The sequence below is a fragment of the Danio aesculapii genome, chromosome 4 (genome assembly GCF_903798145.1).
Source record: "Danio aesculapii chromosome 4, fDanAes4.1, whole genome shotgun sequence".
Lineage (NCBI taxonomy): Eukaryota > Metazoa > Chordata > Actinopteri > Cypriniformes > Danionidae > Danio > Danio aesculapii.
Window position 1 is genome coordinate 33,581,540 of NC_079438.1, and position 26,686 is coordinate 33,608,225.

Sequence of the window (26,686 nt, forward strand, 5' to 3'; positions counted from 1 at the left end):
GTGAGTGCCAGTATGAAGGAGGCCATACAGTGGAGATCAGATTTACAGAAGCATACAGTTTATGAACACTTGAATTATTTAATGTTCAGTGTTCAAAATTATTTTGGTGTTAAAATAAGGCATTATAAATTAGGCATCACTAGTCTCTCACAGATATTAGTCTATCACTCTGCTCTGTTGTGATCTTAGACTGCTCTTCTTCAGGCTCTTCCAAAGTTCACTAACTTTAGTATTTCTTAGCCAGAAATTTGTCACCAAGGATTTTCATTCAGGTTTAGGTCAGGGCTCTGGGCTGCCCTTCCATTATTTAAATATTTTCAGTTTGAAGAATGTGCTTCACTCGTTTTGATGTGTTCAGGGTTTAATGTGCTGCATGTACATTTTTGGCTGATTGAGCTAGGAAAGAATGGAAGGAACCACAAGTTGCCGAAAGAGCAACTGATAAACTGAGTCTTGTTGTTGCCCAACCTAGTCTAAAGGCTCAAGGTTGGTGTCTAAAGTTTTTAAAATCGTCTCCATCATGTGTCAAACACTTTCACCATGGCATGGCTTAACTCAAGATCACCACTAACTTTGCCCACACAATGTTTAGGTCAGTGATCGGCAATCTGTGGCTCTTAATCTCTATCGTGGCCCTTTTATTTGGTGGGAGAAGGGCCAAAATTTAGGTTTAGGTCAATTCTCTGACAAGGTCGGGTTTTCTTAGCACTTCTTCTGAAATACATTGTGACCAAAAAGATTTCAGAGTTATAATCTACAATCACACAACCAAAGCCATAGGGTTTGGTCCAGTAATGTTTAGTAATTAGCTGATTGGTACATGAAATTCTCCATATCAGTATTTTCTCTCAAACATTTGTTTTTATAGACGACCATTCTTTTTGGGGGACTTGAATGATTTAATGACATTGTAAAAATGGGGTATTTTAGAAGTCACAGTTTTGGAGCCACTTTTTCTTTTTCTTGCTATTGCTGAAAAACTATATGTAACTCTGATCTGAAAAATCTGTTTAGAAATTCCTTTTACTCCTGGTAGGATAACATAAGAAGCAATGATGTTGTTCTCTAATTTTGATTTTCACCGTATAAAACTACTCTACTTTAGCCGTCTGATTATTGTTTTATGCCACTATAATGTTGTCCAACGCATGAATGGGAAAAGGATCAAGTGTAAGATCTGTTCAGGCTTTTGCGATTGACCACAGTCTGTGTTTGTGTAGGTGCTGCTAAAGGAAGATGATGATGCCGCAGTGTGTTCTGAAGAGGAAGATCATGTCTCAAAAGAAGAGGCCTTAATACGAGTCTGCATGGAGGTTTAACACACTTTTAGAAGTATAATTTACTTCTAAATGGCTAATCCCAGTGAGCTGCTTTGTTGTTTACTCTCTAAATAGGCAACTACCTTTGAAGGCGGCTTACTGATTAGGAAAGGATGGATTTGGACCTCTAATTAGGTGGAATCTCAACACATCCAAACAAATAGACCTATTTATGAAACAGGACTCCAGTAGTTTGCTGTTAGCATGATGCTAAGCTAACAACACAATGACAAAATACTAACGGTGCATTCCAGACAGCTCGAAACTCCCGTCTCCTGAGTGAAAAGTAGAGTCTGGAATGCCAATCTCAGTGGGACATCTGGCATGTAAGCTCAGTGTGAAATGTCACTTTAATATATTTTGCTGCGGAAATTGTATGGATGTGCAATATATGATGTGGGCTAGAAGTGTTGCTTGTATCAACAAATCAACGTCGAATTAGCATTGCTATAAACATTTTGGGAGAGATTTAATTAATTAATATTAATGTTTAAAGTTTAATTTGGGAATTTGCCAAATTATTTGGTTGAGTCATGGTGCCATCTTGTGGTGTAATTGGGACACACTGCAGTCGAATATTCAAATAACTCTGATATTTTTACTTGCGACTTTGTATTGAACGCATCATAAGGATAAAAATTCATGGCACATACACAATTTTGTAATTTTTATTCTGGTTGAACTTTTATGATCCACATTTTGCTAACGAATTAATTATATTTATCATATTGTTTATTATCGCTGTTAGTATTTTTTTTTTTTGTTGACCCGTTATTCTATTTTAAAGCTTTCTAATTTTCTAATTCGTTCTTCTTTAACCTGTAACTGAATTTGTTTCTCATAATATACTATTTAATATCATCTCAATTGATTCTCAGTCGATTCGTTTGAAGATTAATAGGGTCAACATACATTTTGTTTAAAAACAGCCATATTACATAGTATATGAAACAAAAATCCCCCAAAAAGCACAACAGATATATTTTAAATAGCTTTTAATTTATGCTTAAAGGCATAGTTCACACAGATATTAAAATGCTGTGATCATTTACTCATCCTCCACTAGTTCCAAACCTTTTAGAGTTTCTTTCTTCTTTTGAGCACGAAGTAAGCTATACTGATGAATGTTGGGTAATAAAAAGCTATTTACTTCCATTTTTTTGTTCCTACTATGGATGTCAATGACATTTTTTCCTAACATTCTTCAGAATACCTTGTTTTGTGTTCAACAGAAGAAAAACAATCTAGTTTACAACCACTTGAGTGACTAAATGGTAAGAAAATTTTACTTTTTGAGTGAACAGTGCCTTTAAATCAGTAGTTTTATATTTGATTCCATTTGAGTCTACTGTTCATCTTTTGTTTTAGCTATGTTAAAGTTTTATATTGACATCGAATTAAATTGTCAAAATGTCTGCCGTCTTAGTCCACCATTTTTATGTTTATGTTTTCCTGGATTGCTTTCTCTCACAAACACATGTGCTGCTGCTTATTCTTTACTATCATAGTACTTTTTAGTAGTCTTTGTGTTGGACGTGTGCCTATGATGAACAAATAATGCTAATCTAACCTGGTTTCCCGGTTATTTTTTGTAAATCACACATAACATAAAGAACATATTCTTTTAAGTATCTGTTCTTTAAATGAGCTTGTTTTGCATAATTTTTCCTGCAATTATGCACTCACATCTCGCAATTATGGTTATTTTGTACACTATATCAGCTCACAATCCTGACTTTTTTCTTAAAGTTGAATAGAACAAATGGTTTGATTAGAATTGCTCGCAATGAATTGCATTTCTCGTAATTGTGTGTCAAAGTAATACTGTAAAACCCATTTGTGTTAAGGTAACACAAACCCTTTGAGGAAACCGATTGCAACAAATCATTTAAGTTCAAAAACTAATCCTAATGACTACTTTGAACTTAATCCATTTCAGTAAATGAAGCAACTTGAGCATAGTAAAACCCAATATATGAAGAGAATTCAAACCTACTGAGTACTGTAATTCCCAATAAGTTAAGGCAACTCAATCCGTTTGAGGAAACCGATTGCTACAAACCATTTGAGTTAAACTAATCCTAATGAGTACTGTGAACTTACTACATTTAAGTTGAAGTAATGGGATATTTAATTAACTCATTACCTTCAACACTGAGTTCAAAACTCTTTTTTTAAATTAGTAGAATTAACTTTGAGTAAATTTTGAGTTAACCACGATCATTTCATTTGATAAAGTTGACTGTTGGGTTTTACAGTGCAGAGACTAAATTCATAATCTCAGAATTGTATTATATGCATTTAGACTTTTATATCTCACAATTTAGACTTTTCTCCCCAGCAATAAACTCGCAATTCTAATTTTTCTTTGAGGACTTTGTAGAATAGAAGTTGTTTGTAATTGTAATTGCAAATTTATGTCAAAAAGAAGCCAGAATTGCATTATATAAATGTACAATTGTAAGAAAAGAGAGTTTAGATGTCAGTTCTGGCTTTATAACTCCCAGTTGTGCTTATTTTTCTCTCAGAATTAAACTTTAGAGTTTAAATTTCAAATTGTTATGAGAAAAGAAGTCAATTGAAGATATACAAACAATTTTGAGAATTTTTTATGAACTTAATTTAGATTGATAGATTAATTGAGATTAACTCACAATTGCAAAATAAATGTTAAAAATAAGAGATAATTTGACAATTACCTTTTTTCAGCTAAATAAATGTACTGTAATACCATAATATTCAGAATATTTATTAAAAAAAAATTGTTGGTATGTTTTGTTTGTTTTTTGGTGAAATCTGGTTATATTTTGTTACATTTTTTGAACATTCTGCGAACAATGCTCAGAGAGGAAGTTCTGTCTAGTTTGGCAGCTCAGTAAATTTAAGATCTGATGAAACATTAGAAACAAATGTAATTTGACATTCCATACTTTATATAATTCATCATTTTTGTATTCTTTTATAAGTTTGACACTGGCAGCTTAATTACATATGAGACCATTTTAGGAATGACTATAATTTAAGAAAATACATGGAAATCTGTACATTTAAAATGTGTTTGTCATGCCTGTACAATTATTTAATCAAATATGTGGTTAAAATGGTCAGCATTTGTCAAGCCTAAGCCTAAGTTATACATTTTACATTATGCTGTAACCTGAAACTCATTCAGACTTAAATATACAGTGGTTGAAAAAGAGAAGTGCCAACAGTGAATTACTTTTTAGATAATTTGTATGTAAATATATAAGCAGCAGAAGATAATGAGTAGCACTGGAAGTTCTAAAGGCAAACATTCTCCTTTTGAGTTCATACTTCTGAGAAGTTAATTTCAAAGTAGAGAAGCAGAGAAGATGAGAGAGGAGTTTCTCCTGATTACAGACATTCTCACTCTTCAACTGAAAACTAAAGAGCTTGTGTTAGCTGTGAAGAACACCTCAGAATATTCACTACTACAGTATCAGAAACAGGCTAGGATTCATATTTATTCAGCTATTGAAAACATAAAAAATGTCATTTTCGCAGATTTTCTGATTTATGACAGAATGTTTGTTCTATTCTTTATTTTCCCACCAAAAAATAAATAACAACAAGGTGCCGTGTTTTAAGACAGTTTTATATTCACTGTTTTAGACATAATACCAAAGGTTAAGGAATCAAAATTTTGTAGAATTATTTTTCAGGGGGAATACAGTAAAGTATTTTTATGTGAAATCTGTGTGTGAATATGTTTATATTTAGTGTTGAATAAACCAGCCTCATCTAACGAGAAAACATCACTTTTTTTACATATTGCCAAAAAAGTTACTAATTTGTACAAATTAATTTGATTTCATATAAAAACAATTTTTAAAAGGAGGCATGTCCCCAAACCCTAACTTAACTGTCATTGGTGGATGAGCAAACTGTATTAAAATATACAAATGAAGTTGTACATATTCATATGAATTAGCCAATCTGATCTCATGAGGAAACGTAACTATTATACGTTTTGTCAGTTTAGTGGCTAATTTCAGTCATATGGATTTTAAAAGTAGATGTAGCACCAAATTCCAGCCCTAAACCCAACCATCATTGGGTGCTGAGCAAATCGTACTAAAATGTATGAATGAGATCATAGAAATTCATACCAATTAGCCACTAAATCAAAAATGATGAATTGGCATTAGATAGCGTTGGAATTAATCGCTAATTCAAAAGTTGCAACTTCCCACAAGATTGCGTTGGTTTTAACCTGTAATGTTTAAAGAATGTACCTTATTCCATTTTTGTATAATAGTTTTTAATTTTTACGCCTGCAACATCATGCATAAGTTCTGATTGACAGTTTGATTTAAAACATGTATATAGTGTATGATATGTTGTACAGGAATTGTCAAATTTTGTCTTTTAAATTGACGAAAGTCAGTTCGCACATGCTGTTTCTTCAACATGTTTCAGGAAACATTTTTGATATTGAAAAATATTCTCTTGATGCCTTTTTATGATGTAAAAAAACAATAAAAAAATAAAACCAGAGTTTGACTGCTCTAAGCTTTTTATTACAATCTTAAGTTGTGAAATACTAAAAATGAAAAAAAAAATCTAGTTTAGAAAGATTTAGATAGAAAGTTAAACTTAGATTTCACGATCTACAACCCCAATTTCCAAAAATGGGGGATATATTATAAAATTACAATTTTCTTTAACATGTACTAACATGACAAAATTGTTATGTAAATGTATTCTGTAAATGTGAACAGATTTTAATTTTGATAGCCACAACAGCCTCCAAAATAGTTGAGCGACAGATGCATGTTTTAGTTCTCTCGAAAAACTATTTTATTTCATTAAATACTCCCCTTCATGTCATTTCAACATTCTGGGTTCATCTTCAGAACAAAAATTGAGATATTTGAGATGAAATCTGAGAGTTCCCTCATCCTACATAGACAACAATTGTCCAAAGACATTCAAAGTTCAAACATGTCAAATGTCAAAACGTTCCATGATGTTTAATGAGTGTGATGATGATTTAATGTAAATTTGTCATGTTATTTGTTGGCCTCCAGGAAAAATAGCCACTATGGTGGTCGTGGCTAATGGGGATCTTAATAAACAACAGCGTCAGTTATACGAATATGGGCAGCATGGTGGCTCAGTGGTTAGCACTGTCACCTCATAGCAAGAAGGTTGCTGGCTGAGTCAGTTGGCGTTTCTGTGTGAAGTTTGCATGTTCTCCCTGTGTTCGCGTGGGTTTCCTTCAGGTGCTTCGGTTTCCCCCACAGTCCAAAGACATGTGCTATAGGTGACTTGAATAAGCAAGTCCATAGTGTATGAGTGTGAAAATGTATGGGTGTTTGCCAGTACTGGGTTGCGGCTGGATGGGCATCCGCTGCGTAAAACATATGGTGGATAAGTAGGCAGTTCATTCCGTTGTGGTGACCTCTGGTAAAATAAATGGACTAAGCCGAAGGAAAATGAAATGAAATATATATATCTTCTGTAAATATAAAACATCTCTTGTCACACATTTTTGTCAAACATGTCAGGGTGTGCGTTTACTATGGCCAATCGTATTTGTATTCACATCTGCATCATATTGCCCATAATAAACACACACTCTAAACTGAAGTGGGAGATCTAGATGAACAAAGTCATATTTACATTTTTGGTGCACATTCTTTCCCCCAACATTTTTCAGTATATCATACTATGTTCAACAAAACGAAGAAAGTGAAACAGGTTTGGATGGGTGAGTAATTAATGAACATTTTCCTTTTTTGGTGAACTATCCCTTTAATTTCGACATGATATCACCTAAATTTTTTTCAACTTTTTTTCAATTGGGGTTGTAAATTGTCTTGTTTTTCTGTACAAATATCTAAAAAAAAGTTAGATACATTCATTGAGATGCAAAATTAAGTTAGATGTGGAGATGTGAAAGTATTCAGACTGATATGTCAAATTGATAATTCAGTTTTTCTTCTTAATAAATCTGCGAAAATGTCAACAATTCTGTGTGTGTGTGGTTTTTTTTTGTCCTTAATGTAGTGCAGTGTGTAAATTAATGAGGGAAAAAAATAACTTAAATTATTTTAGCAAATGGCTGCAATATAATAGAGTGACAATTTTAAGAGTGTCTGTATTCTTTCCGTACCCACTATATATGTATATATATTTTTTTTATTTATTTTTTTTTTTTACAAACCACCTAATTAGTATATATTTTCCAAAGAAAAATATTATCTTATATAGTTCTGCTTCTCAGGTAAATGCACATTAATTTAAGAAAGCTTAAATATTTTTACTGTGAAACAAGACAAAAACACTGAGGTAGAAAAGCATTTATGTCAATGTTTTATGAATTTAAGGTTAAGAAAGTGGATTTGTGTCAGTCAGTGCACACTTTTTTCTTTTTTTTTTTTTTTTTTTTGCACAATATTTCACATTTTGTAAGTAGGGTCAAGTCATTTTTATGTGTGTGTGTGTGTGAAAACCGGCATATTGACTGTTGTTATAACCACAGTAAGTCCAGTTTGTCCTGTGAGACAAAGAGTCTGTTTGAGGTAAAGCAAACTAAGAACACCTGGACTGGGAGGATCTGGTGACCATCTGACCTAGACTGATGACAGGGGCCAAACTGCTCATCCTTATCCAGACATCAGTCAAGTCAGGTAGAGTTAAGACTGTTCTCAGATGATATGGATCTATAACACTCATTTGTACGTTTGTAGTTTGTGTAATTAACCATGTTTATTTCTTAGTGCCACAATAATCGCCTATATTTGTGTAATAATAGTTCAAGAAATGTTTCTCCTATTCATTTCTCTCTCTATAGGCAACATAAAATATATTTTTTATTTCAAAAGCTTTGCAAATGCTGAGAGGAAGGGAGGTAAATAATTTATTTTTAGGAACTTTTAATTTAACATTTAAGTTCAATTTATTTTTTATTAATCGTAAATATATATTTTTAATAACGTATTCTTATATTTTTTTAATAAAATAGTTTTATACACATAAAAAAACAAGAAAAACAACAAATAAAAATAAAAATAAAATATTCTTGTGACACAATGCAAAATCGGTAATGTGTTCTAATAACCAATATGTAATGAATAATAAAATTATATACTTTTTTTGCATTAAAAAAAATAAAATTGGTCAGTTTTTGCCAATGCATTTTGTAAAAAAATGTAACTTTTTTCATTTTGAGGATGAGGATTTAAATGTGTGTGTATATATACAGTACAGACTGATTGGTGACACTTTAGAAATAATGGTTGATTAGTTCATGTTAGTTAATGTATTTCTACAATAAACTTGTAAAGCATTCATTAACCATGGTTCAACATTTACTAATGCGTTATTAATATCCAAAGTTATGCTTGTTAACATTAGTTAATAAACTGAAAATATTTAATTTAAACAACGTTAACTAACATTAACAAAGATGTAATAAATGTATTACCAATATTTTGTTCATGCTAGTAAATGCATTAACTAATGGATCATTATTTTAAAGTGTTACTTGAAATTGATTTTTAGGATGTGTTCAAAATGATGTATTGTGGTAATATATCGGTACCATATCGGTTGTTGGGTAATGTATTCTAATAAACCAGTATGATAAGAAACATTTTAGGAATTCTTTCAACCCATTAATGATATATTTAGTGCAAGATAGTCCATAATAGAATGTATTGTATTGGATTAAGAAGTGAAAGTTTATTGGTTAATGTTCATTCATTTCAGAGTTTTAAAGTTGGTATAAAGATGTTCTTTATATTTTTTATGTAATATAGTTAAAAAATGTATATTTCATCTTGGTTTAAAAAATAAAGTAACACACAATAGAATGGTATATATGTGAAAACATAATATAACAGTATTGTATCGGTTATGGGGTAATATATTCTGATCAACCAGTATGATATGAAGCATTTCAGGAATTATTTCAACCTTTTAATGATATTTTTAATGCAAGACAGTCTATAATAGAATGTATTATATTGGAATAAGAAGTGAAGTAAACCTGTATTGGTTATTTTTTAATTTGCATTCATATTCAATAATTTCAATGTTATAAAGTCAGCAAATATTTATAAATATTCTTCATATTTTTAATGCAACATAGTTCAGAAATATATATTGTATCAAAATATATTTTGTATCACAAAATCAATGCTATAACTGGAAACATAATAAATCAGTATCATAATGGTTATCGGGTAATTATACATTTTTTAATCATATTGATCAACATTCAATAATCAACAGTCAATATTTCTAAATATTTTGCATATTTTTAAAATGTGTGGAAAAAAACAGCCTGATTTCATGAGAAAACGTAACTATTTTACGTTTTGTCAGTTTGGCGACTAATTCGCACTAGTTCAGTCGTACAAAAACTTACGATTTTAAAAAGGAGGCGTGGCACCCAACCCCACCCCTAAAGCCAACCTTCATTGGGGACCTTCAAATTGTACTACATTGTAAAAAAAATCTTGCTGCCTTATTTTTTTGTTGAATCAAATTAAAGTTTCTAGTCATCTCAACTGACTAAAAATATTAAGTTAAACTTTGTATAACTTTTATGATTAGCTTTGTATGATTAACTTATTATGATAAGTTAAAGCAATATAAAAATATTTGTTGTCTTGACTTTTTGCCATTATAATGTAAATTGTACAAATGAGATTGTACAAATTAATGCGAATTAGCCCCTAAATCAAAAAGTTACAAATTGCAATGAGATCGTCTTGAAAAAACTCAAAATTAAAATAATTATTAACATTATTTTAATGCAAAATAGTATATATTATCTTATTATTTATTGTGAAAATTATATTTTAATACATTTAATAATACTAAAAAAGTCTCCAAACATAACTGAAACACTTTAAATCACTATGACAGAAAAATTGACATATAACCGATATTCGACCAATATATTTATATACAATTGTAAAAAAAAACCCTGAAAAATCTGTTTCTGTCTCCTCACTGATCTGTATCTGTATCCTTTTAATCTAAAAATAAATGAAAATCAGTCTATTGTTAACATTTAATTTATTAGTAGAAAAACAGTCTTATTATATTAACAAAAATATGCAGTATATCTGTAGATGACTACAAAAACATATTGCTAAATAAAATCACCTTCTTAAAATATGATTTATGGGTCTTTGTGATGATTTTAAAGTGTTTGTGTGAATACATTAGGGTCAAAACCCATCAGTCCAGTATCAGTTTGTGTATGTGTGTGTGTTTGTTTCATTAGCCCAAGCTCCTGTGTCAAACAGATGTGAAACAATGTAATCATCATGTTGTCCATCGATCAGTTTAGCTGCATTGTTTTTGGCGAACCAACAATCCACCGTCTGCTTTCCAGAGTAGATTCTCCTGCTCTTCTTCATGACGGCGACGCTTCGATCTTTCACCTTCAGGAAGTGGAAACTGGGTAGTGTGATGTTTTTACCAAGTGTTTCCTGTGTGCTGTTTCCAGGAAACTGCGTTAAACCGATGTCTTCATACAGGAACTGGCCTGTAAGTACAGAAATGTTTCTTTTTTTTAGTTTTATTGTGTTTGGCACTGTTACAAAAAGCAAAGCCCCATTTACACCTGGTATTACAGGGATAGTTCACCCAAAAATTACATTTTACTCGCCATTTATTGTGATTCCAGACCTTTATGAGTCTATGTTGTACACAAAAGAAGATATTTTGAAGAATGTTGGAAAATGGTTACCATTCACATCCATAGTGGGGCGGAAATGGAAGCCAGTGGTTACAGTTTCCAACATTCTTCAACAACTATTTTGTTCAACATAAAAAACTAACTCTAACAGATCTTACAGATACAACAAAGTTAAAATAATAATAATATGGTAGCCGATATATCATGCATTGCGAGTTAGCAACAAAGCTGTAAGCAGGGTCAAAAATTAAGGATAAACGTTTTAAATCTAACGTAAATTATACTGAGTTTAAAAGATCAGTGAACGAGTCGAGAGGCATCAACAGGGTCTAAAACAAGGTAAAGACATAATTAATTCAACAACTTCAGTTAAACTAAATGTCCCATCAACACATTGTTTGAGCAAACTTTTCTGATGCTCAATGAAATTAATGGAATCAATGGTTTTCATAGCGCAATGCTTTCTGCGTCCAGTCTGAAAGCGGCTTCATACTGCACAGTGACTATGGCTGTAGGGAGAATGAAACCAAAGTGCAGAACACTGATGGGCAGTTCGGCACAGCATAGCCTTTTTTTCAGCTCGAGATTTCTAGCCAAATACCAAAAATTCAGCGCACCATCTATAAATTGTTTAAGTCTACTTTTTTGACCACTTCCAGAGATCTATGCATTTAATTAGATTGTTTTCATGATATAAACGCTCATCTTGTTTAATGCATTCAAACACATTAGTTCCTGTCCATTACTATTATTTAAAACTTTTAAAACAATTTTTAGCTAAATTATCTAATCAAGCTAGCCATTCTCAGAGCTTTACTAAAAAAATTATAAAATAAAAAATAAAAGAGTATATCAGTTTTGCCAGGCTAGAACACAGTTAACAGTTAACCATAAGAATTTTTGTGTCAAAGCAACATATTCATAGTTCTTAGAACTATTGGCAGACATTTTTTGTTATGTTTGCACCACAGAAACTGGGAATGATTTTAGTTTCAGGAATGTTTTTTGGGGTACAAAATCATACCAAAATAGAGTGACCCATCACAATAAGGACTATTAATTAGAATTACTATACTATATACACAGTAAACACATATATTGTGTAAACACAAACTAATCATTTCACAGCACTAGACATAAGTGTACACTGATTGCTCAAATGTATGCCATATCAAACACCAGCACAAGTATGAATGCAGGAAAATGACAGACAGAAATAAATTTTTTCTAGGTGTTTAGTTCGTATAACTCAGCGTTCCTGTAACTACCAGTGTGAAACGCCCTCATTTTAGTGTTCTAGATCAGGGGTTCCCAAACTTTTCACTCAGCGACTCCCAAAATAACACTGCCAGTGACTCGCGACCCCCACATTTCTTGGATGTGGTTATAAATATACAAATGTTGTTCACACAGCAATAGGCCTGTATAAACCTGAGCATATTGACAAAAAAAAGTGCAACAGTCTAACAATCATATAATTTTTATAGTCATTTATTAATTTCTTTAATTTAATATTAATCTCACCTGTGCTGGTGGGCACAATGTTTTCAGCACAAGGCCAATCTTTGGTTTATTTTTGGAGACCGCCACTCAGAGATCATCCTCAATGTGCAGCTGGGGCCTGTATTTATTTTTAACGTATTTTGATTGTCATAAAGGTGTCAGAAAGTTTAACTTGGTGTTATGAAATCAATCTGCTGCATCTGACACTATTGCTGTGTTGTTAATTTAACATAAACACACCAATCCTATGAAAAAAATAATAATTTAAAGGGCTGATGGCATTTCATTTGCATGTTGTTGTTTTTTATGTTACTATTAACTACTAGTTTTATCTTCTGTGGGTTATGGATAAAATATGACAATTCTAATAGTTTAATAATTTTTTTTGACTTTTGGAAATGACCAAGGGGACCCCCTGTCATTGTCCCGTGACCCTCAGGGGGTCTCAACCCCCACTTTGGGAACCACTGCTCTAGACTGAGGTAAAACAGTGCATGTATGTGTGCTTACCAAGCAAACCGTGTGTATCCTTGCTCAGTCCTTTGCTCTTAGCAATGTAAAAACCCAGATGATCTCGCTGAAAGGCTGCTGGATTTTTGTAATGGTGGAATAAGACGACAAACTGGATGTTCCCTTGGATGGTTACTGTTAGGTTTGTGTTAGCAATAAGAACCACAGCCAGGTTTGCGGTTTCAACTGAAATGCTGGAGCTGGTGGGGAGAATCATCCGGTCTCGGCCATCCAGGATCACTTTTTGTGGTGTCACCTCAATGTATGAACGTTTTGGTTTATCGGCTACAATAGTGATGATGCTGAAATATGTCCTCTGTTGTTTATGACTGCCAGCTGGAGCTGGAGCACCAATCAGAGCACCGTTCACAGTCACACCTAACATAAAAAACATGCATATGAATATACATTTTAAAGTCCCCAAGAAATCAAAACTAACCATATGGTTTTGTTAGCTCAAATTGCTAGTGTTGGGGTGAACAATTCATCTGTGCATGTCATTTAAAAAAAAAAAGTTTGGCCTTTTAATCTTTAATTGAAATCTGAAAATGCACTTCCTGTTTTTTTTGTTTTTGTTTTTTTAGTAAAGTTGTCAGATTATGTATATCTTTTTTTATAATTGGATATGGTTAACATATTTAACCACATCACTCTAGCTGTCAGTTTTGGCAACAAACAAAAATGGTGAGCAGGAGGAGTCTGTTAGGTTGTAAAAACTCTCCCCAAACCCCTTTCCAGATCTTTCTGAACGAAAGGCCTACTTTACTACATTCAATCAGCTCACAGTAGAAAAAACAAGCCACGCTCACTGATTTGTCATTTAATATTCAGTTTCTCTAGGAACTGTGTCACAATACAAAACATGGCTAGGCTAAACAAGGAAAAACGCACAAATGTTATTTGTTATACAGTAGTTATAATAATACTAAATGTATGCATATATAAAAAATCCACATTGTCCATTTAATTAACATTTTAAAATTAAATTAAATGTACTTTTACATGTTATATCTACTGTAAAAATATGCATTAATAATGATGTTCATAAAAACTATGCACATAAATTGTATAATATAAAATCTTAAGTTCCCCAAATATTTAAACAATAACTAAATAGTTAATACTAAAAAATACACAAAGTCTAAATTTGATAAATATTACATTAAAGATTTTTTCTAGAATAAATATAATGTTAAATATTTATGATCAATATAAAATAATTATATTTTAAAATTAAATACAAACCAATTTAAACAAAAAACATTAAACATGAATACAAATATAGTATATGGGCATTCTAATTTCACATGTTTACACTGTTTTTAAAGTAATTTCTATACTCATCACATATAAAAAAAACAATGCATATAAAGTCTAATTGTATCTATAAAATCTATAATATAATCAAAAAATATAATATATAATAATATGTTTATATTATAATCTAAAAGTACACTTCAAACAATAACTGCAAATATTAAATAGTACCAAAACATATAACACCTACAAAACTAAAAAGAACCTACAATAATAGTGTTTGTTGTTTACCTGAGTGTTTGTGGTCCGTCACCAGTCGCAGGATTTGTCCTGGTTCTCCATTAATGTTGAAGCACACAGTCAGTTTACTCTGAGGAATCTCCACCACAAAATGAGGGTCTCCATCAGCTAAAACACACATATGATGACAATAATAAAAAAAAAACAGAAAACATAATTAAATCCATTTTCAGTCTGGTTGACTTTTTAATACTTGAATTTTATTGCATAGAAATAAATCAAGCTTGGTGTGTGCAACTTGAATTCTCAGAGTTAGCAATTTTTATGCATGCTTCTTTTTATGCAACATTTTATGAGATTCCAAATCATGCCAGCAGAGAAGTGGCTTTTCAAAGCGTTTAGATTCAGCTCAACAGAGGGCGGTTTTACTCATCTGATAAACGCATCTAGGAGATTTCGTCATCTGAAACTTGAAAAAGACTCTTTGTGAGCCCTGCAGACTGAGTTTAACCCTTGACAGACACATTTTGTAAATTGACTGCATTATTCAGACATTCTGTGAAAACCTTAAAATTACACACAACCACTTACTAAACTTGACCCTTAATGATAATAGTTGCTAGGGTTTTATAATTTAGTTACTAGGGGTTCTGAATTGTTGTTTGATTTGGCTTGTTGTTTAATTATCAGTTTTTGTTTTTCAATAGTTTTGTTAAACTTTTTTGATTCACTTTTTAAATTTAAAGGCACAGTATGTAATTTTCGCCACTAGAGGGTGGATATTCACAATAAAGTTGTAGTTGGAAGATGGTATATAGTTACTAAGTGTGGAATTATGGGAGTTGTGGTCTTCATCCCAGCGGGAACCTTGATTTCAAAACGACATCAAATTGACATCAAAAACACATCAATAATGCGAATCGATTTGATATAAGAACCTTGATGTCCATTAGACATCCACAAATAGATGTTATTTTGACCGATAAAATAAAGACACAAAATAAAGACAAATAGTTGCATTTAACTGAAATCTTCAATTCCAAATTCACACTCTATTTTGTATCGCTACGATGCATGTAAACTACCTGATGTCAAATTAACATCAAATGGACAAAAATTGATTCAAAAATCGAATTCAGACATCAAATTGACACCAACGTTGGCGTCAAAAACATGTAAAAAAAAAAAAATAATAAAAAATTACAGGACTTAGTTTTTTGATAGTTTTAATTTTTTTTACGCATTTTTGATGCCAATGTTGTCATGTCAATTTCATGTAATCAATTTTTGATGTATTTTTCATTTCAATGTTAGATGTTAATTTGATCTGTTTTTGATGGCAATGTTATATGTCAATTTGATGTCTGAATTCGATTTTTGACATGTTTTTCATTCGAATATTACATGTCAAACTGATGCCTGTAAACGATTTTTTACGTGTTTTTTGATGCCAATGTTAATGTCAATTTGATGTCTGAATTAAATTTTTGACATGTTTTTGATGCCAATGTTAGATGACCACTTGATGTCTGAATTTGATTTTTGATGTGTTTTTCATCTCAATGTAAGATGTCAATTTGATGTCTGAATTAGATTTCTGACATGTTTTTCATTTCAATGTTATATGTCAAATTGATGCCTGTAAACGATTTTTTTACGTGTTTTATGATGCCTATGTTAATGTCAATTTGATGTCTGAATTCGATTTTTGATGTGTTTTTTTATGTCAATTTGATGTCTGAATTCAATTTTTGACATGTTTTTGACGCCAATGTTAGATGACCACTTGATTTTTGAATTAGATTTTTTATGTGTTTTTTAACTAAATTTTAGATGTCAATTTGATGTTTGAATTCGATTATTGATGTTTTTTGATGGCAATTTTAGATTTCAATTTGATGTCTGAATTTGATTTTCGACATGTTTTCCATTTCAATGTTAGGTGTCAATTTGACGTCTGAATTCGGTTTTTGATGTGTTTTTGAAGCCAATGTTAGATGTCAATTTGACGTCTGAGTTTGATTTTTGACATGATTTTCATTTCAATGTTAGATGTCAATTTAATGTCTGAATTTGATTTTTGCCATGTTTTTGATGCCAATGTTATGTCAATTTGATATCTGAATTCGACTTTTAACGTGTTTTTGAAACTAATGTCAGATTTCAATTTAATGTTTGAATTAGATTTTTGATGTGTTTTTGACGCCAATGTTAGATGTCAATTTGATGTCTGTAATACATTTTTGATGTGTTTTTTGATGCCAATGTTAGATGTCAATTTGATGTCTGTAATTGATTTATGTGTTTTTTGATACCAATGTTAGATGTTAATTTGATGTCTATAATCGATTTTTTATTTTTTTTGATGCCAATGTTAGACATCAATTTAATGTCTGAATTTGTTTTTTGACGTATTTTTATTTCAATGTTAGATGTCAATTTGATGTCTGAATTAGATTTTTGATGTTTTTTGACGCCAATGTTAGATGTCAATTTAATGTCTGTAATTGATGTCTGAATTCGAGATTTGATGTCTTTTTTGACTCCAATGTTAGATGTTAATTTGATATCTGAATTTGATTTTTGACGCCAATGTTAGACGTCAATTTAATGTCTAAATTCAATTTTTGATGTGTTTTTTTATGCCAATGTTAGACGTCAATTTAATGTCTGAAATCGATTTTTGATGTGTTTTTGACACCAATGTTAGATGTCAATATGATATCTGAGTTTGATTTTTGACACCAATGTTAGATGTCAATTTGATGTCTATAATAGTTTTTAAAGCCAATGTCAGACATCAATTTGATGTCTGTAATCGATTTTTGATGTGTTTTTTGATGCCAATTTTAGACATCAACTTAATGTCTGAATTCCATTTTTGATGTGTTTTTGACGCCAATGTTAGATGCCAATTTGATATCTGAATTTGATTTTTGATGTGTTTTTTGACATCAATGTTAGATGTCAATTTGATGTCTGAATTCGATTTTTGATGCCAATGTTAGATGTCAATTTGATGTCTGAATTCGATTTTTGATATATTTTGATGCCAACGTTAGATGTCAATTTAATCTCTGAATTCCTTTTTTTGATGCCAATGTTAGATGTCAATTTAATCTCTGAATTCCTTTTTTTGATGCCAATGTTAGATGTCAATTTGATGCTATTTTGACATCAAGGTAGTCAACTGACACCAAATCGATTTAAATTGTTGACATTTATCCATCCATCCGTCCATCCATTCATCCATCTGTCCAGTGCTTGTGTTGTTTAAATTGAAACTTACACAATACTGATATAACAGTCATGTCAGTAAAAGTTTTAGTTTTATGTAATGCCTTTTAAAAAAGTTTTTTACATTTAATTTTAGATGTTTGTCCAAAATTTTCCCATCTAACTCACAGACACTGTAAATTAGGGCCCTTACACGACTCTCAGTAGTAATTAACTGAGCTCTGATGAGCCCCTTTACCCAAGCAGCACAAAATTACAAGCCACCCTGTCGACGTGAACAGACACTCTCACACATTTGCACACATTCACTCTGAGAAACACAAAGCAGATGCTAAAATTCTGAAATACCGGATGTTTTGGATAAGGTAACAGACTTTTGGGCCAGTTTGCTTTCGCCACCTGGAGATGAAAAAAAACAGTGAACAGTGGAAAGTCATGAATTGTTTGAGCCACCCTAATATTTTAAAGACCGACTGTGCCATGAAATCTAATCTAAAGCAAATGTTACTTTTCCTGGCCAGTTAAAACAAACACACTTGTTGCTTTGGCGGGTGCAGAGATCGGCTTTGGTGGCTCGTTTCTATGCAGGCTCTGAGGCGGTAGACTGTTGTCATCTTCTGAAAGCTGATTGGGTGACTCAGTAGAGGGTGGAGCCTCAGTGCTTTTAGGTGGAGCTTCTGCTAAATTCCCATCAGCCAGAACTTGTGGCTTCTCCACTATCATCTGTGTAAGCGGCGTAAGAAAATTATATGTTAACGACAAATTTGTAGCATGCTGTGTGTAATTTTCCCGCTCTCCGCTTGTCTGGCTTCGCATTCGTCCTTTTAGCCCGTCTTTAACGCTCAGAAATCCCCACAGTCGCTCCACATAACCATCCGATTTCGAACCCGCTTCAGCTTCTGCTAGCCGCCGTTCAGTTTCTTGTTCACACTCTTGTATCGACACGTCTTTCTCCATTACGATGCTTCGATCACTGTTGCTAGCCGTGACCTGAACATGTAGCGAATCTGAGCTGCGATTGGTCAGTTTTCCAGCCACGATGAGCTCAGAACCGTTGAAGTAGTTTGTGAAGAGGTTTTGGGTGATGTATTCAACAGCATCCTCAGAGTACTCCACACGGATGTCAGATAACAGCGGAGTGCCAATTTCATCGTAGAAGCTGTATATTAAAAAACAGGAAAGCAGAAATAATAAGGTCACAGTGCCATGGTGTTGCGTCACAGTGTGGGTTAATAATTTATGTATTGCCTACATTTGAACTCGTTGAACTTTAAGAATAGGGGCCCAGTTTTTAAGCTTTGTGTAAAGACTTGCAACAGCCCCTCTTGAAACTTCTGACTTTTAACCTTGACTTTAAGGCGAGACACTGTTTGACTTTAAGACAAAAGCAGTTTTCTATCAACCTAAATTTTGAGATTTGGGGCTTTTTGGATCTCTAAAAAGTGATTTGTGTTATGTAAAAAAAAAAAGTCATAAATCTACATTTTAGCAGCATTTTTCATTTAAATACTCTGATGGTTGTGAATGTTAATACGTAATTTGCCTGATTATATTTGCAACATTTTATCCTATAAAAATGGTAGATTGTAGTTATGCCTGTTTCCAATCTTTTCTGAACTAAAGAGTGATATAAAGAGAACCAAAATAATAATAATAAAAAAACTTTCATTCTAGTTTGGCAAAAAACAAACATTTGTTAACAGTTTACTGTATTTTGTGCTTCCATTTATGTAAAATTAATTTCTTTAAAACCTATTTGAGTTTCTTTCTGTTGAACATAGAAGATATTTTGAAGAATGCCAGTTGCTGGTATCCATTGATCTTCATCGGAAAAAAAATACTATCAGAATCAGTTTTATTGCCAAGTGTGCTTCACACACACACACAAGGAATTTGTTTTGGCTACAGAAGCTTCCAGTGTACATAAAGTGACAAGTGACAACACAAAATAAATCTGAAAAAATAAAATAATAATAATAAAAAAAGATGAACATTAAACAGATGCGGTTAGTGAAACCTGGATGTTGAGTTGTATGTACAGATTGTTATAAATATACAGGTTATAAGGTGCTGTGTACAAGTGCGAATGTAGAAAGTATTGCATTGTATATTGATATAAGGTGCTGTGTACAAGTGCGTATGAGAAAGTATTGCACATATTTATTGCACAGTAGGGGAATATTTAACTGTTCATAAGGTAGACAGCCTGAGGAAAGAAACTTTTCCTGTGTCTGGCTGTTTTTGTGCTTGGTGCTCTGAAGCGCCGACCAGACGGCTGAAGCGCCGACAGTTCGAACAGGTAGTGTGCTGGGTGTGAGGCATCCAGAGTGATTTTGCGAGCCCTTTTACTCACTCTGGAAGAGTACAGTTCTTGAAGTGTAGGAAGGGTTGTGCCAGTGATTCGTTTAGCAGTCCGGACTATTCGCTGTAGTCTACGGAGGTCGGTTTTGGCAGCTGAGCCGAACCAGACGGTGATTGAAGTGCAGAGGATGGATTGGATGACAGCTGAGAAGAACTGTACGAGTAGCTCCTGTGGCAGGTTGAACTTCCTCAGCTGACGAAGGAAGTACAGTCTCTGCTGGGCTTTCTTCACAATAGAGTCTATATGAATGTCCCACTTCAGATCCTGAGAGATGGTGGTGCCCAGGAACCTGAATAACTCTACTGCAGCCACAGTGCTGTTCATGATGGTGAGTGGGGGGAGTGCAGGGGGGTTTCTCCTGAAGTCCACTATCATCTCCACTGTTTTTAGCGTGTTCAGCTCCAGGTTGTTGTATCTGCACCATAACGCCAGCCGCTCCACCTCCTGTCTGTATGCAGACTCGTCACCGTTCTGGATGAGGCCGATAACAGTAGTGTCGTCTGCAGACTTAATGAGTTTGATGGAGGGGTCTTTTGCAGTGCAGTCGTTGGTGTACAGGGAGAAGAGCAGTGGAGAAAGAACACATCCCTGGGGGGCACCAGTGCTGATGGTGCAGCTGTCGGATGTGATTTTGCCCATTCTGACTAGCTGTTGTCTATCTGTCAGAAAGCTGGTGATCCATTGACAGACAGAGCTAGGAACAGAGAGCTGGGCCAGTTTGTACTCAAGCAGTGATGGGACGATGGTGTTAAAGGCAGAACTGAAGTCCACAAACAGAATCCTTGCGTAGTTCCCTGGTTTGTCCAGATGTTGTAGGGTATAATGCAGTCCCATGTTGACTGCATCATCCACAGACCGGTTTGCTCTATAGGCGAACTGCAGGGGGTCCAGCAGGGGTCCAGTGATGTCCTTCAGATATGCTAGCACCAGTCTTTCGAATGACTTCATGGCCACAGATGTTAAGGCCACAGGTCTGTAGTCATTGAGTCCTGTGATCTTTGGCTTCTTCGGGATTGGGATGATAGTAGAGCGCTTAAAGCAGGATGGAACTTTGCGCTGTTCCAGTGATCTATTGAAGATATGTGAGAAAATGGGAGCCAGCTGGTCAGCGCAGGTTCTCAGACAGGCTGGTGAGACACCATCTGGCCCTGGTGCTTTCCTTCTCTTCTGTTTACTGAAGATCTGATGCACATTATCCTCACTGATCTGAAGAGCAGGGGGGAGAGGAAGATGGCTGGAGGTGTTGATGGCTGTGTAGGGCGATGGTCCGGGCTGTGTTGATGTGGTATTGATGGCCGTGTAGGGAGATGGTCCAGGCTGTGTTGATGTGGTGTTGATGGCTGTGTAGGGAGATGGTCCAGGCGGGTGTGAGGTGTCTGGTCATAGGTGTCAAACCTACAGTAGAACATATTCAGCTCGTTTGCAATATGTTTATTGCTGTCGATACTGGGGGACGGTATCTTGTAATTAGTGAAATCTTTTAAGCCTCTCCACACTGATGCAGGGTCGTTAGCTGAAAACTGGTTTTGCAGCTTTTTGGCATAGCTTTTCTTAGCCACACCAATCTCCTTTGTCAATGTGTTCCTGGCCTGATTGTACAAGATCCTGTCACCACTCTTGTAAGCATCCTCTTTGGCCTGAAGAAGCTGTCTGAGTTTTGGTGTGAACCATGGTTTATCATTGTTAAATGACAAGTAGGTCCTGGTAGGGATGCATAACTCCTCACAGAAACTGATGTATGATGTTACAGTCTCTGTGAGCTCGTCCAGATCTGTGGCTGCAGCTTCAAAAACATTCCAGTCAGTGCATTCAAAACAGGCTTGTAAGACCTGCTCTGTGTCGTTGGTCCATCTCTTGACAGTCCTTTATACTGGCTTAGTAGTTTTAAGTTTTTGCCTGTAAGTTGGTATAAGATGAACCAGGCAGTGATCGGAGAGTCCTAAAGCTGCTCTGGCGACGGAGCGATATGCATCCTTTATTGTGGCGTAGCAATGGTCCAAAATGTTATTGCCTCTGGTGGGGCATGTAATGTGCTGTTTGAATTTAGGCAGCTCATGTGTGAGTTTTGCCTGATTAAAGTCCCCAAGTATGATAAAAACAGAGTCCGGGTGTTGTTGTTCTGTCTCTGTGATCAGATCAGCCAGCTGTTGCAGCGCAGTACTCACGTGTGCTTGCGGTGGAATGTAAACACAGACGAGAATGAACGAGGAAAATTCTCTTGGTGAATAAAACGGCTTACAGTTAATGAAAAGCACTTCCACATCAGGACAGCACATCTTCTTTAACACAGTTACATCCGTACACCAACTTCTGTTGATGTAAAAGCATGTCCCACCACCGCGCGTTTTGCCGTTGACTCTGTATCGTGATCTGCTCTGTACAGCTGAAAGTCCGGTAGGTTTAATGCGCTGTCCGGAATGGCTTCGTTTAGCCAGGTTTCCGTGAAACACAGGACAGCAGAGTTGTTAAAGTTCTTGTTTTTGCATGTGAGCAGAAGTAGTTCGTCCATTTTGTTAGGAAGAGAGCGGAGATTCGCCAGGTGGATGCTGGGCAGCGCCGTTCTGAAGCCGCGCTGTCTTAGCCTGACGAGCGCGCCAGCTCGCTTCCCACGCTTGCGCGTCTTGTATCGTTTCCACAATGCGGCTGCTCCGCCGACTACAATGTCCCGCAAAACGCCACAAAAATCAAAATCCAGTTCTTGATTAGTTGGTGTGCACTGCCGAATGTTCAGCAGCTCGTCCCTGGTGTAACTGATCGTGTTTGATAAACATAAAACAGGACAGACTAACAAAAACAGTGCAAACACTGGAGAGCCCCACACCGAAGCGGCCATCCGCGGCACCCTCTATGTAAATCAATAGGTGGCAGCTACAAGCATTTTTCAAAGTATCTTCTTTTGTGTTCAACAGAAGAAAGAAACTCAAATTAGCTTGAACAGTTGGAGGTTGAGTAAATAATGACAACATTTTAATTTTTGGGTGAACTATCCGTTTAAATGTCTGAGATGTCGACTGAAATCAGGGGCAAAGAAAGTAGAGGATTTGAAACATGTTTCTTTATATGAAGAAGTCAACAGGCTACATTTTAAATTAATAACCTGTAATTAATAAAATTGTAATTTGTAATTATTGTGAAACCTACATACTGTATGTTTGTATGCATACAATATATGTGCAGCTTGGACATGTGCTTTGAATCACACTGAGTTTGTCCACAAGAGCCATTGTTTGTTTCACAGTTATAAAAAAAATAGCAACAACAGCACTACTGAAAATGGCAATAACTATAGACCCAATGAGTTGAAGAGAATACATGCAGGGAATAATGAATATCAGCTACTTTAAATAAATACAACAACATTTTTATCAATCATATTTTTTGTGTGGTACAGACACAGCTATTTTTATAATAGACTGTAACTAAAGCTGGTTGCACACCATATGTGCAGGACCTTGTTGTTACATTTTTTACATGTTGTTACATGTTTTCTATATGTTGCAAGGAAATGCGAAAATTGTGCATACCCTCATAGAAAACAGTATTAATTCTAAAAGTGACATGGTGCTGCATGTCCAATTTGCAATCCACTTAAGGCCAAGGCTTACAAATACACTGTCAAAATGTAATATTTAAACTCAAATGTATTATGTACTTGTGACAGAGGTGGACAGAAAATATGGTGATATTTCTACAAAAGAATTGCTTAAACTAAGAATTTATTCTAAGAATTTATGCTACTTTGTGGTGTTAAGTAGTAAAGATGCACCGAAATTAAATTCTTGAACAAAAAACAAAAGTTCTGGATGCACTTGACCCAAACCAAAACCAAAAATGCTTTGTAATAATTATTTATTATTGTATTAAATAAAATAATTTTGTAAGACTTTGTAAATTGAACTCAATTACTTGGATTATACTGATTTAAAAAGACACAAGGCAATAAAATAATAACATTTTACTGATAATGAATAAGTCTACAGGGATCTTTTACCAGCATTGTCATGACAGCACAGTTGCTCTGCATTGCAAGCAGCAGGAACGAAATGCACTGTCAGCCTGTTGTCTGAGTGGACTTTGCTATGTAAGTTTACGATTCATGAACGGAATACCCACAAAGCAGAATATTGAGATATTTTGAATTCTCAGTGCACGCGCTCTCTCCACTGCTCTTGGGTTTTGGTCAATGCAGTACCAAACTTTTGCATGAAATGAATGGGTTTTATAGTGCAGTGCTTTTCGTGTCTGGTGTGAAAGCTGCTTCACACCACCAGTGCACATTCAGTGCAGCACATGATAACCTTTTTTTCACTTTTTACCATTTTTTTAGGGATTTCATCTGTAGTCATTACTATAAATCTGTTATTTAGTTCTCAGTTATTTTTCAAATACTTTTTAATGCAGTCATTTAAAAAATGATTTAATATCAGCTCAAATGATTTAATGTCATCCTGTGATTGTCTGTCATTGTGAATCTAATGATTTATCGATGTTGTTCTTACCCTTTGAGCATGAGGGTGGCATCTGCATCCTCCGGGATTCTCCTCATGGTCCCGCAGTTGTCCAGGGACATCCTCTCTAGCAGCCTGTAGTCCACATCATCACCCATCCCGATGGTGAAGAGGCAAAACTTCTCCTGCACCGCAGCTTTGGTGTTGCTGATGATGGTAGGACTCTGAAGCACACCGACTGTGGGCCTGCCGTCGGTCAGGAAGATGATGAGCGACACGCTGTGATGATGAGATTCCTCTTTGCTGGACAGGTAATCACTGAGCAGAGCAGAGCCTGTCTGTATGCCACCATTGATGTCAGTGCCTAAATAATTAGTTAAACAAATGTAAATTCTGACGTTTAAATGCCACTTGTATAGTTAAATCAGTGCCTTTGCGCCTTGAAGGGATAGTTTACTTAAAATGGAAAACTCTGTCATCATTTAATCACCCTTCACTTATTAAAAATCAGTTTGAAATTCTTCTGTTAAACACAAAAGAAGAATTTTGGAAAGTAGTAACCAACGACTTCCATAGTATTTATTTTTCCTACTAAGAACGTCAGTGGCTGCTGGTTTACAATATTCTTTAAAATATATTTTGCTGTGTTCAACTCATAAAAATTAAGAACCACATGAAGATTAGGTCATTTTTCCCCCAACTGTCCCTTTAATGTCGAGCCAGATTAGAGCCAGGTGAAAGCCTTTGAAATTTTCTATGTACTCTATGTAGATCTATACAAGTATACTGTATTTGTTTAAGTTTGAAACCAAATTTGGTTGGTCTCCATTCCTCAAAATTGGCATATAGGTGGCGCTATAGTAAGTACTTTAATGTTTTTTTTGCTTATTTCTCTGCAACCACACATTACCAGTGCCACCAGCACCAACCTGGTTTCACCAAGTTGGACATGTTCCTGGATTAACATCTATGTGGCTCCTGGAACAACATTCCAACAGCCAATCAGAATTAAGGGATAAGTTTACCGTTTATGTTAAGGTTAGGCTTATGGTTAGGTTTATGCACTTCTACATGATTGTTATCCAACTATTATTCCCCTTTGATTTTGGAAATAACTTCCAGTTATGGTTTGGATTAAGGGGTATGGAATAGGTATGGATTACAATTTCAAACAAAAATGGTTCAGGATCGCATTGTACTTGGCAAAATCAGTCCTAGAGTCAAGCTTAAAAAAAAAACTTCATCTTGGATTTGTCATGCATACAACTAATCCACCATTTTAAGCTTTTTGAAAAAACCCTACATAATAATTTCCATGCTATATATATTGAGTTAAATCTTTTTAATGGTTTGAATAATTGAAATGATTATAATACATTATTGTCATTAGTGTCTATAGATGATATATGCTAAATTTTGAGCAAATCTGTCAATCAGGATAGCAACATCATTGATAGTTGGGTAAAAATAGTAAGTTAATCCCACACTTAAAGTGGTTCATAATAGCCAAATGTTTGGCGTTCAGTTTCAGTTTGAAAAAACCCTACATAATAATTTCCATGCTATATATATATTGAGTTAAATCTTTTTAATGGTTTGAATAATTGAAATGATTATAATACATTATTGTCATTAGTGTCTATAGATGATATATGCTAAATTTTTAGCAAATCTGTCAATCAGGATAGCAACATCATTGATAGTTGGGTAAAAATAGTAAGTTAATCCCACACTTAAAGTGGTTCATTATAGCCAAATGTTTGGCGTTCAGTTTCTATTGAATCAACACCATGTCAAGATTTTAAAGTCCGTTTAATTTACATATTTCGACCAATACATTTCATCATATTTGGGATATTTAAACCAGTACTTATCAATTTTTATGTCTTTTCAACATCATTTGCCTAATGGGCTGTGTTTGGAAGCATGATGATAATTAACAAAGTTATTTCAACCATTTTAGTCAACAAAAATAATACAGATTTAAGTTTGAAACAACTTATAATGGTGAGTAGATGACTGAATGTTTAAGTGAACTATCCCTTTAAATGATCTAAATGACATTAGTGTTGTGAATATGTAAGCGGGTGTGTTCAGCAGTGTGTAAGAGTTACTACCTCCAGTCACT

General features: G+C 34.2%; 2 protein-coding genes across 2 annotated transcripts in view; one reads left to right on the forward strand and one right to left on the reverse strand.

Annotated features, from left to right (window-relative positions):
- The window catches only part of tmem110l (transmembrane protein 110, like), a 30,121-nt gene extending 24,291 nt beyond the window's left edge, over positions 1–5,830 (forward strand). The window contains exon 8 of the mRNA XM_056455513.1: positions 1,221–5,830. Within this exon, the coding sequence (XP_056311488.1) occupies positions 1,221–1,319 (99 nt within the window). The 3' untranslated portion in view covers positions 1,320–5,830. The remainder of the gene's footprint in view (positions 1–1,220) is intronic.
- Positions 5,831–10,356: 4,526 nt separating this feature from the next.
- itih5 (inter-alpha-trypsin inhibitor heavy chain 5) overlaps positions 10,357–26,686 on the reverse strand; it is a 26,687-nt gene continuing 10,357 nt past the window's right edge. Inside the window, exons 8-14 of the mRNA XM_056455514.1 lie at positions 26,676–26,686; positions 24,610–24,922; positions 18,285–18,907; positions 18,097–18,147; positions 14,563–14,679; positions 13,015–13,392; positions 10,357–10,848 (exon numbers count right to left, since the gene is read on the reverse strand). The exon at positions 26,676–26,686 is cut by the window's right edge and continues 161 nt beyond it. Coding sequence (XP_056311489.1) covers positions 10,550–10,848; positions 13,015–13,392; positions 14,563–14,679; positions 18,097–18,147; positions 18,285–18,907; positions 24,610–24,922; positions 26,676–26,686 — 1,792 coding nt within the window. The 3' untranslated portion in view covers positions 10,357–10,549. The remainder of the gene's footprint in view (positions 10,849–13,014; positions 13,393–14,562; positions 14,680–18,096; positions 18,148–18,284; positions 18,908–24,609; positions 24,923–26,675) is intronic.